At 37.9% G+C, this 11,994-nt stretch overlaps 1 protein-coding gene and 1 non-coding gene across 2 annotated transcripts; one reads left to right on the top strand and one right to left on the bottom strand.

Annotated features, from left to right (window-relative positions):
* Nucleotides 1–7,133: 7,133 nt before the first annotated feature.
* On the top strand, nucleotides 7,134–9,418 carry LOC145625354 (uncharacterized). Its single transcript, XM_081678414.1, has 2 exons — nucleotides 7,134–9,235; nucleotides 9,406–9,418. Exons 1-2 carry the CDS (start codon nucleotides 7,134–7,136, stop codon nucleotides 9,416–9,418), a joined length of 2,115 nt encoding a protein of 704 aa, XP_081534540.1.
* On the bottom strand, nucleotides 7,653–7,759 carry LOC145625857 (small nucleolar RNA R71). Its single transcript, XR_014110756.1, has one exon. It is a non-coding gene; the product is annotated as a small nucleolar RNA R71 (small nucleolar RNA).
* Nucleotides 9,419–11,994: the final 2,576 nt, after the last annotated feature.

The following is an 11,994-nucleotide window of genomic DNA, read 5'->3' as shown; positions in this document are numbered from 1 at the left end:
TGAAGGATTTCTTTTAAGATATCTATACTTACTCTAACAAAACACAAACCATCATGACAATACATGTATTAATATTTGTTTAGTTCAATTTTTTCCAACTTAATATTTTTTACAAGTTTCCTAATTTTTCTTACCTTTTCAAAAAAAATAAAAAGCTTCTACAAGTATATTCAATTTCCAAATCTTCTTCTCCTTTATAAACTAAATACAACATTTGGGCATGAAAACAGATTCAAGAAGAGCAAATGAAAATGGAGAGAGTAAAATTGAATTGCTCCCTCTGATTCATTCCCAAGCAAACAAATTAGATATTCTAAATGTCCCACATCGAAAAACAATAAGAAGTTTAACTACTTAATATAATCATATGGACATTACATCATTGCCGAGTTCATTAACAAGAGCTTGTAACCCAAGTGGGGGGCACTAATGTGACGGGACACGGTCTTAGCCATCTGGGTCGGGCTTCGGGTCGGGCAATATGCTGGCTCGCCCTATCCAAGTTTGGGAGTTGGCTCATGTGGCTTGGGCGAATGCCTGATCTTCATGAGCCCTAAAGTGGAGGGAACGGCGTCAGGCTGGTTTCACAGAGCAACGATAACCTCTCGCTCTTGTCAGTGGAAGGATTACGAGCTTGCGCCTCCCAGGACCATTAGCACCAAGTTGGCTTAGACCTTAATTGGACCATCACTTTTTTGATATTTTTGATGCAAGTATGACATAACACATTAACACATAAGTTGGTGGCACTATATATAATTTTTGTATTTGAGGTTACATGTTCGAATTTTGTATGGATAATTTGTTTTTATAATAATTTGATGATGACATGCATTGAAATTGTTGTTTTATTTACCTCTCGATAACAATATACTAACAATACTCAATCAAACTCACCTTCTACATACTCTTTGTATTGTAAATCCACCTGACAGTCTGACACTGGTGAATCATTTTCTTAATATTTCAATGATACCAAAATTGTATTTTTAACCTACTAGATGTATTTTTTTTTATAGATAATCCTTCACGATCCTCTTATATTTGTAGAAAGGACTTATTGGATTCAAGTTAATTTTACATTTAACACGTGCTGTTATACAAGCTTAACACAAAATTTTAACCAATATTCAAAATAATTAATACTCTACAACCAATGAGCCAACAAAAAAGACATGGTCTTTGAGGAGTCGATGTAAAAATCCTCTAAACAAAACCTCGTAATCTAGAAAACCTTAATAGATCAACCTTAATTTTGAAAGGGAGGGGGGAGTGTGACTGTGTGAGAGTTAACAAAGAAGTTCCCACATTGGTCATTTACAGAAGATTATATACATTCATATAATAATTTAAAGGTAGGAATTTTGCTGGGTCCAGTAGCGTGGGCTTGTGACCTAAGTGGGAGCAATAAAGTTTTGGAAGAGTTGGTAAGTAAATATTGCAGTTGAGTTTAGTTGGGGTGGCAATGCTGGCTTCATAGAGCAGCAGGCCTCTTGCTACTGTTTGGGGATACACCCTTAACTAAATCCTACATGCAATGATTTACTTGCAACAATTGGACCATCATTTTTATTTTTATTTTAATTTTTATAAATATTATTATTATCATCAAAATCTCAGATTTTTTTTTGACACTTTCAAAATCTCAGAATTTGAAGGTTTAAAAATTGTGATTGAAAGTTGGAATAACAGCTCCTTTAATATATACTTCATATTAGACTAGATTTGAATTAAGATATTAACACTTTTCAAGGTAATCGTTCAAGCTCGTTTTAAAAGATTTTTTTTTTTTTAGTACTTGTTGACTTTATGTGATGTAAGGAATTAACGATGACAATTCTTTGTTGAAACATAATATATATTTTTTTTAATTTTTTGCAATTGTAATTATTGGTTTCAATAGACATCTCAACTTATTTGGTTTCGTGTTTTTTGTGATGTCTAAAAAAAAGGGTTAGTTCCTATCGATGTACATTATACTCTAATAATGTGAATCCATCTCAAGCACGACTTTATTCTATACTAGAATTTTCTTAAGTTGAGTCTATTGCTGAATCTGGCATGGTCTATTTGGCAACGCAATCTTGTGATCTAAGTGTAGGGCTATTGCTGAATTTGGCAACGCAAGCTTGTGATCTAAGTGGGGGCATTAAAGTGGTGTAACAAATTTAAGAGCATTTGTGTTAGGTAAGGACATCAAAACTGATCTGATACCATCGTAGTACTATAAACTTCTAAATGTACTTGTTGCTAAATGATGCTTGAGAACGAGGATACGGTGTTCTGGATCCGATCTTGGTGTCTTGGTTCGTTGATAACTCGAATTCCCACATTTTATAATCAAAATTACAACAAAAGAAAATGGTTAGTTCCCATCGATGTACACTAATAATGTAGATCCATCACAAACACGACTTTATTCAATACTAGATTTTTTCTAGGTAGGGAATAATGGACAGTGTTACAACATATGGAGTAATTTATACTAGAGTTATTGACTTTCTGTAGAACAACTGAACATCACTGTTTAGGGTATTTTTACCCTAGACACGTGGACCAATGAGTGGTCGCCACGTGTCGAGCTCAGGATGGCCCACGTGGCTCAATGTCCTCTTGACACTTGGCGCCCTCGGATATGTTTCTGGAATGGCGGCTTTCAAAGGCCCAAACTCCTAGGAGCGCCGTAAAACGGCGCAGCCCACTAAAATCTAGGTTAAGTGACCTAGGTAAGGACACTTTTCCCAACGACCCTATAAATAGGAAGATATTTCCCCATTTTGGGGACACATTGAATCATTTATTACACCCTTATTCTCTCACTTCAGAGAAAGACCTGAGCTTGGAATCCGAGCAGATCCCTACCTAATTTTCCGTTCTCTTTATTCCGTTTCAAGTTACTAACTTGACCGTCGGAGGCGGAGCTCCAACCACCCGGAGTCTCCGTTATTTTGCAGGTGCAGCTCAGCCGAATCAGACTTCGTGACGTAACTCTCCCAAGGGACAAAAGCACCCAAAACATTTGGCGCCGTCTGTGGGGAGAGTACCTCGAAGATGGTTCAAGAGTCTGTACCACCCCCTAACCGTCTGGGTGAAGACCCAGAAGTTTTTACAGACCATGAGGAGGATGAAGACCCTCAGGTCGAAGCTTTTACAGCCGAAGACGGCTCTCTCAAAACTAAACGTATTCGGCCCAGAGACACTCTGGAGCGGGGTGCCTCCCAAGCGGGTCCAAGTCGACCCTCTGGGCAGCCGGAAGGGGAAACCCAAACGGCCGCTGGATCAGCCCCTGTCACTCGAGACGAACTCATGAGGTTCATGACAAGTTTCAAGGGTGAAATTACAGAGCTGATCACCAAGAGCCGGGCTGGCCCAAGTAAAGGCCAGTCGGCGAAGAAGACTTCTCCAGAGAAGGGGAAGTCAGTCAGAAACCGGCAGCCCACTCCCCATCCAAATGAGAAGGCAGCCGGGACCATTGATTGGTAAAAAATTCTCCTTCCTGGAGGAACACCAATAACACTCGCCGGACTCAGCAACCGGTGAGAAGTAAAAAATCAATTGTTGATGCCCGGGAGATCATCAACCGGAAGAGAAACCAATCGCTGTCTGAGTCGGCTTCAACGTCGAATTTTCCAGACAGCTTCAACAACATTTCTGTAGGGAGTGCACCCTCCTTGCATGAGAGTCAGACAGGCGGTAATACCGTCCATTCTGGCCCTCATATGATTGGAGCTGCCCCGTATGTGCCTACTCAGGCTTACGGGCAGTATCCTCCTCACTTCATGCAGCCGGCCTTCTTTGGGGGTCAGGCGGCATATCCAAATGTCCAGCCATTGGACTGGCAGCTTCGACTGCTGCGCCTGGGTGAACAACCTTCTGCGTTCACTCGGGAGATAACCGAGGCGGCTCAGCCGGCCAAGGTTAATAATGTGTTGGTTGGTACCTATGATGACACCACCAATCCGGAAGATCACCTCATGGCTTACACCAACCTCATGTATCTGCAGGGGTTGGATGATGCCACTTGGTGTCGATGCTTCCCGGCTACATTGAAGGGCATTGCCCAACAATGGTTTGACAATCTGTCAGCCGGGTCCATAGATAGCTTCAGGAAGCTTGCCTTCCTGTTTGCTTCCAACTTCTCAATGAACATCCCTGCTAAGAAAACAAGCCTTGATTTGAGCACTGTTAAGCAGGGTGAGAGAGAAGGGCTGCGCTCATATGTCAGGCGATTCAACCTGATCAGAATTCAGATTCAGGGGCTGTCTGATGAGGTAGCTTTTACAGACTTTTTCAAAGGTCTGAGAGACGGGTCGACTTTTAAGTTCGACTTAGTCAGAAAAGGGGCTTTCACCCTACAGGCGGCCCTGAGGGAGGCGGAAAGCTATATTCAAGCTACCGATCTCTGCTCGCCTGGTAGCCAGTCGGACTCTAAGAAGTCTGACAAGCAGAAAGACAACCGACCTGCTCAGCCGACTAAAAAGAAATAAGAGAGCAAGAAGAGAAAAGAGGTCTGGGCAGTTAGTGATTCTGACCAGCCGTCCCAGAAGAAGAAGAAAGAATTTAAACCGTACGTCCCAAAGTACGAGTTTAACAAGGACTGCAACTCCATCCTCATGGAGATAAAGGACCGACTGTCCCTTGAGAAGCCGAATCCAATGAAAAGTTCCGTTCAATCCAGGAACAAAAATAAATTTTGTCAATACCATGAGGAAGTTGGCCATGACACCAACGACTGCTTCAGCCTACAACGGACGTTGGACCATCTGGCTGACAAGGGGATGCTGAAGTCCTATATTTCTAAGTCCCCAGCCGGGGCAAAAAAGAAAAACAAGGGTCAGTCCTCCAAGACTAACCCCCAGCCTGCTAGTAGTTTGGATACCGACAAGGAACCGGTCTACACTATAGCAAGCGGGTTTTCATGTGGTGGCCCTACCATCAGGGGCACCAAGAGCCATCTTCGAAAGATGGACAAAGATGATGATGAGCAGGCGGAAGCCAGCTCCTCCTTCCCAGACGTCTTGATCACTGAGAAGGACAGGGGCAGCGTCCGCCGCCCGCATGATGACCCGGTGGTCATTGAATGTAAGGTTGCCAACCAGCTGGTTGGACGAATCCTTATTGACACCGGCAGCTCATTTAACATCATCAGCCTCCGGTGCCTGCAGAAGCTGAAATACAATATCAGCAGCATGCATCCGGTCACCCACCCCTTGGTTGGTTTTGGGGGTGGGATGGTCTACCCAGACGGAAGAATCGACTTACCCATCCGGCTGGGAGAGAAGGGCCAAGGGCGACATATTGTCGTCAGGTTCTTGGTCGTTGAGGAGTTGACCGCCTATAACATTATCCTTGGCAGGCCAACCCTCAACGTAGCCAAGGCGGTAATCATCCCATCTCTCATGCTCATCAAGTATGAGAAGGATGACGGCACTGTTGGTTCCCTGAATGGGGATCAGAAGACGGCTCGGGAGTGCTACCTTTCAGTCGTTGATAAGTCAATATTTTATATACTTATTATCTCTTTTTATAACTAAATTGGGTATGATTTAGTATCTTTTTATACAAGTTTATATGCATAATTAAGAAAATATAATTTGAATGGCCTAATTTGCAAAGTCTAGTATTTACTTCCTAATTCTATTATATTACAAAGCAATTCATTATAATGTGCATATATATTTGTTACTCACTTTTATCATACAAGTATATAACATGTTCCCATTGTATTTTTAATTAGGTGGAAGTTATAATTAGGCAGCAAATATTTTCAAGTGGCGGTGATCGTGAGTCAAAGCAAAGCCCACTATAATCCCACGAGCAAACTTCCACAATTAAGAGAATGTGGGTTGATAACCCACTAAACTCAATACTCCCAAAAAGTGCAGCAGCGGCAAGAGGCAAAAAAAAACCCACGATGAAACCCTCACAGCTCACAACTACTACTGTATAAATCACACAGCCACGCAGCAGATGAGAAGGGGAGAGGAGAAGGCGCAGCAACACTAACACACACACGCAGGAGACGAAGAGCAGTGTTCAACCACTTCAATTGGAGTTTACTCTTCATCCTTTTAGTTTATGCAATTGGTTGATTTTGGTTTGATTTAATATGTTTATTAGTATCAATTCTTCATCAATTAGTTGTGTTTTCTTAATCTCCATGTCTAGCTAAATCTCTTTGTTCTAGGTTAGGGATGTAGTCCATTATAATCTATCAATGAATTGAATTACTTTGTTTGGGTTTGATTTATATAATTGCAATTTGATAATCTTGTTTTAATTCGTACTCTTAATATGACCAATTGATTGTATGTTTAAGGTATTGGATTATTAGCGGAAGTGAAATTTCAATACTAATTCGTGGGATTATCAAACGTCAAGTAGTATAATTTTAGGAATAGTTATACACTTGGGGTGGTCTTTTTGAATTCCTATTCTTAATGAGTTTATTTCAATTGTTGTGATCACGGAAGTAGACATAATGTTGATTTAAATATGCGTTTTCTACCTTGGAAGAGGAGATTACATACTTTTGGTAATTCGATCATTGTTATATTATATATGTTCAACCCTGCAATTAGTTTAATTTCATTATAGAGTAATTGGCGAAACCCGAAACCTAGAACTACTTCTTATTATTGTCTATCGTTTTATTAGTTTGCAAGCCTTAATCGTTTATAGTTTAGTACTACTTTTCTCATATTTTTGTCGTCTAAATAATATTCTAGTTTCTTAATTTGGTACTTGAGTAGACCTCCTTGTGGATACGATACCTTGCTCACCCTATATTTACTGTAATTGACCCGTACACTTGCGGTAGATTTAGACCCGACCAAGTTTTTGGCGCCGTTGCCGGGGAGGCAATAATTTAATATCATACCGTAGAAACTTTCGTATTAGTTTAGACTTTATTTTTATTTCTGCTAGTTTAGTTTCTGTTTTGTGTTGTTGGCAGTTTGTTAAAAAAGAAAAAATTTTGTTACTGCTACTGCACACAGCAGCAGTTTACAGGAGAAAAAAAAAATCTGCAATTTTTTTTTATTTTTTATTTTTTATTTTTTTTATTTTGAGTTTCTGTTTTCGATATTCTGTTTCAGCATTATACTCTACTTTTTATGGTTATTTTTTAGTGTATGCCACGTACTAATCGTTCTTTAATCCCTTTTGATCCAGAAATCGAAAGAACGTTGCACGCGTTAAGGAGACTCCAGATTTCTGAACAAGAATCTTCCATTCCCAACTTGGAGTCGCTTTTCTCAGAAATTGAAAACATGGTAGAACCACCAGCTAAGATGTTGCGTGAGTATGCAATGCCCGATGCTAGTTCAACCTCTGCAAGTATAGTAAGACCTTCTGTCCAAGCTAATAATTTTGAACTTAAGCCTGCGTTAATTCATATTGTTCAGCAAGATCAGTTTGGTGGGTCACCAGCTGAATGTCCATTAGAACATTTAGCTAATTTTCTTGAAAAATGTGATACCATTAAGATAAATGGTGTAAGTGAAGATGCTATTAGACTTAGGTTGTTTTCATTTTCACTTAGAGATAAGGCAAGAAAATGGTTGTCCTCTAAATCATCTGATCCTTTTACCACTTGGACTTCTTTATCTCAAGCTTTTCTAAATAAATTTTTCCCACCTGCTAAAACGGCTAAATTGCGCAATGATATTACTAATTTCACTCAAAATGAATTAGAGTCATTATATGAGTCTTGGGAAAGGTTTAAAGATTTGCAACACCAATGTCCTCACCATGGAATACCTGATTGGCTACTTGTGCAAACTTTTTATAATGGCTTAAACCACTCTATTAGAAGTACTATAGATGATGCAGCAGGTGGTGCTTTAATGAGTAAGACTACTGAAGAGGCTAATAAGTTATTAGAAGAACTTGCTTTTAACAATTATGGTTGTTCTAGTGAAAGATCAGTTGCTAAAAAGAGTACAGGGATGTATGATGTGGATGGTATTAACATGTTAAATGCTAAGGTTGATAATTTGACTAAAATTTTCAGTAAAATGAGTAATGTTAGTCTTATCTCTAGTCCTGATTTGTCTTGTGATAATTGTGGGGGTGCACATGCTAGTAGTGATTGTCTTAATTTTGAACAAGCTCAATATATTTCTAATTATAATCGATCACAAAATGACCCCTACTCTAATACTTATAACCCTGGCTGGAAGAACCATCCTAATTTTTCTTGGAGAGATCAAGGAAACCAAGGTAATAACCTTAGACCACAAAATCCACCTGGTTTCCCTCAAAGACAACAACCACAACAAGAGAGACCCTCATGGGAATTGGCTATTGAAAAACTTGCTAATGCTACTTTTGAGAGAATCATAAAATTGGAAAATAAGGTTGATCAATTAGCTAATTCAAACAAAAATGTGGAAGTTCAGTTAGGCCAATTGGCTAATGCTATTAATTCTAGAAACCAAGGAACTCTGCCTAGTCAAACCGAGGTTAACCCTAAAGAGCAATGCAAAGTTGTAACCTTAAGAAGTGGTAAAACCCTTGATGATGTAACTGTTCAAGCCAAGGCTAAAGAAGTAATTGATGAAAATGCCGAAGTTGAACCTGAAAGGCAACCTGAACTAGGCAGTGATGGTTCTAATCCTACCCCTATTCCCGTTAAGCCTTATGTACCTCCCATTCCTTTTCCCCAAAGGCTTAAGCAAAATAAAGTGGATCATCAATTTGAAAAATTTCTTAAAATGTTTAAGCAATTGCAAGTTAATATTCCGTTTGCTGATGCATTGATGCAAATTCCTTCATATTCTAAATTTCTTAAAGAAATCATGTCTAAAAAGAGGAAATTGGAAGATTATGAAACTATTGCTTTGAGTGAAGAATGTAGTGCTGTAATTCAGAATAAGCTTCCTCCTAAATTAAAAGATCCTGGCAGCTTTTCTATTCCTTGCACTATTGGTGCTGTTAATTTTTCTAAAGCTTTATGTGACTTAGGTGCAAGTGTATCTCTAATGCCATTGTCTATTTACAAGAAGCTTGGTTTAAATGATTTAAAACGCACTACTATTTCTTTGCAACTTGCTGATAGGTCTGTTAAATATCCTCTAGGTGTAGTAGAAAATGTGCTAATGAAAGTTGGTAAATTCATTATACCTGTTGATTTCGTTATTCTTGATATGGATGAGGATGTTGACGTGCCTATTATTCTAGGAAGACCATTTTTGGCTACTGCTGGTACTGTAATTGATGTTAAAAATGGCAAGTTAACTTTTAAAATTGGTGAAGAAGAGGTGCAATTCAATTTATTTAAATCTGCCAAATATCCTTCTTTTACAGACCATGTGTTTAGAGTTGATGTGCTTGATGAATTAAATAAAGAAACGATTGATTCTATTTCTAAAGATACCCTTGAAGTGTGTCTAACAAGTGCAGGTACATCCCATAATGATGATATTGAGGTGTTGGAAATGGCCAATGCTTTAGAGGCATGCCCTCCATGGAAGAAAAGAGGTAATCAATTTGAGAAACTCGAGAAAGGTAATCCTCTTCCTCCTCCCTCTACTGTGCAAGCACCTACTTTAGAGTTAAAGCCTCTACCATCACATCTTAAATATGCTTTTCTAGGTGAAAATGATTCCTTGCCTGTGATTGTAAATGCTTCAATATCTGATGAACAATTAGATAAACTTTTGCGTGTTTTAAGAGAAAGAAAGAAATCAATTGGTTGGACTATTTCTGATCTTAATGGAATAAGCCCATGTGTTTGTATGCATAAGATTTTGCTAGAAGAAGATTATAAACCTGTTGTTCAAAATCAAAGAAGATTAAACCCTAACATGCAAGAAGTAGTTAAGAAAGAAGTTTTAAAATGGTTAGATGCAGGAATAATTTATCCTATTTCTGATAGTCCTTGGATTAGTCCTGTACAAGTGGTACCTAAAAAAGGTGGAATGACTGTTGTGCCTAATGATAATAATGAATTAATTCCCACTAGAACAGTGACTGGCTGGAGAGTTTGCATAGACTATAGAAAACTTAATAGTGTAACTCGAAAAGATCACTTCCCTTTGCCATTCTTAGATCAAATGTTAGAGAGAGTTGCAGGTTATGACTATTATTGTTTTCTTGATGGATATTCTGGTTTTAATCAAATTCCTGTTGCTCCTAATGATCAGGAGAAGACTACCTTTACCTGTCCTTATGGTACATTTGCTTTTCGTCGTATGCCTTTCGGTTTATGTAATGCTCCAGCTACCTTTCAGCGTTGTATGATGTCTATTTTTTCTGATTATATAGAGAAAATTATGGAAGTGTTTATGGATGATTTTTCTGTTTTTGGATCATCTTTTGATAATTGTTTAGCTAACCTTTCTCTGATTTTGCAACGTTGTGAAGAGACTAATTTAGTTTTAAATTGGGAAAAGTGTCATTTCATGGTACAAGAAGGTATAGTGCTTGGGCATAAAATTTCTGCAAAAGGAATTGAGGTAGATCGTGCGAAAATAGAAGTAATTGAAAAACTCCCACCTCCAATTAATGTTAAGGGAATTAGAAGTTTCTTAGGCCATGCGGGTTTTTATAGACGTTTCATTAAGGATTTTTCTAAGATTTCTAAACCCTTATGTGATTTGTTAAATAAAGATGCTCCCTTTGATTTTAATTCTGAATGTTTGCATGCATTTAACAAATTAAAGCAAGAGTTAATTTCAGCACCTATTGTGATAGCTCCAGATTGGAATTTTCCTTTTGAATTAATGTGTGATGCAAGTGATTATACTCTTGGTGCTGTTTTAGGGCAGAGAAAAGATAAAAAGCTGCATGTAATTTATTATGCTAGTAAAATGCTTAATGATGCTCAATTAAATTACACAACTACTGAAAAAGAAATGCTTGTTGTTGTGTTTGCCATGGATAAATTTAGATCTTATCTTATAGGGTCTAAAGTAATTGTCTTCACAGATCACTCTGCCTTAAAATACTTGTTAAGTAAAGAGGAACCTAAGCCTAGATTAATTCGTTGGATTCTTTTACTACAAGATTTTAATTTAGAAATTAAAGATAAAAAAGGCATTGAAAATACTGTTGCAGATCACTTATCTAGATTGGAAGTTGATAATAATTCTGATATACCTATAAATGAATCATTTCCTGATGAACAATTGATGGAAATTGCTAGTATTCCTTGGTATGCTGATTTAGTAAACTATCTAGTAAGTGGTATTATTCCTTCAAATCTAAGCTATCATCAGAAAAAGAAATTTTTGTGGGATGTTAAACATTATTTTTGGGAAGAGCCTTTGTTATATAAATTTTGTGCTGATAGTCTCATTAGACGATGTGTGCCTGAAGAAGAATTTCATAACATATTGTATCATTGTCACTCTTTAGAGTGTGGTGGTCATTTTAGTACGAATAAGACAGTAGCTAAAGTTTGGCAATCTGGTTTTTATTGGCCTACTATGTATAAAGATGCTAGAGATTATGTTAGCAAATGTGATAGATGCCAACGAGTAGGTAACATATCTAAAAGAAATGAAATGCCTATGAATATTATGCTTGAAGTTGAGTTGTTTGATGTGTGGGGAATTGATTTTATGGGCCCCTTTCCTTCTTCCCATAACAACAGATACATTCTAGTTGCTGTTGACTATGTTTCTAAATGGGTAGAAGCTATAGCTACTCACACTGATGATTCTAAAGTTGTTATGAAATTTCTTAAAAAGAATATTTTTTCTAGATTTGGTGTTCCTAGAGCGATTTTAAGTGATGGAGGCTCTCATTTTTGTAATAAGCTGCTTGATTCTCTTTTAAGAAAGTATGGGGTTAAACATAAAGTTGCATTAGCTTATCATCCTCAAACCAATGGTCAAGTAGAGCTTGCTAATAGAGAGTTAAAACAAATTCTAGAGAAAACTGTGAACATTTCTAGGAAGGATTGGGCTAATAAGATTGATGATTCACTATGGGCGTATAGGACAGCCTTCAAAACACCTTTAGACATGTCTCCTTATAAGCTAGTTT

This window comes from Chenopodium album, chromosome 3, assembly GCF_948465745.1.
Source record: "Chenopodium album chromosome 3, dcCheAlbu1.1, whole genome shotgun sequence".
In the NCBI taxonomy this organism is placed as follows: domain Eukaryota; kingdom Viridiplantae; phylum Streptophyta; class Magnoliopsida; order Caryophyllales; family Amaranthaceae; genus Chenopodium; species Chenopodium album.
Note: the sequence above shows the minus strand (reverse complement) of the source record. Positions and strands in the feature narration are given on the sequence as shown.

What these genes read in the sequence shown, in the direction of transcription:
- LOC145625354 (XM_081678414.1), top strand. Translation starts at nt 7,134, where the DNA reads ATGCCACGTACTAATCGTTCTTTAATCCCTTTTGATCCAGAAATCGAA.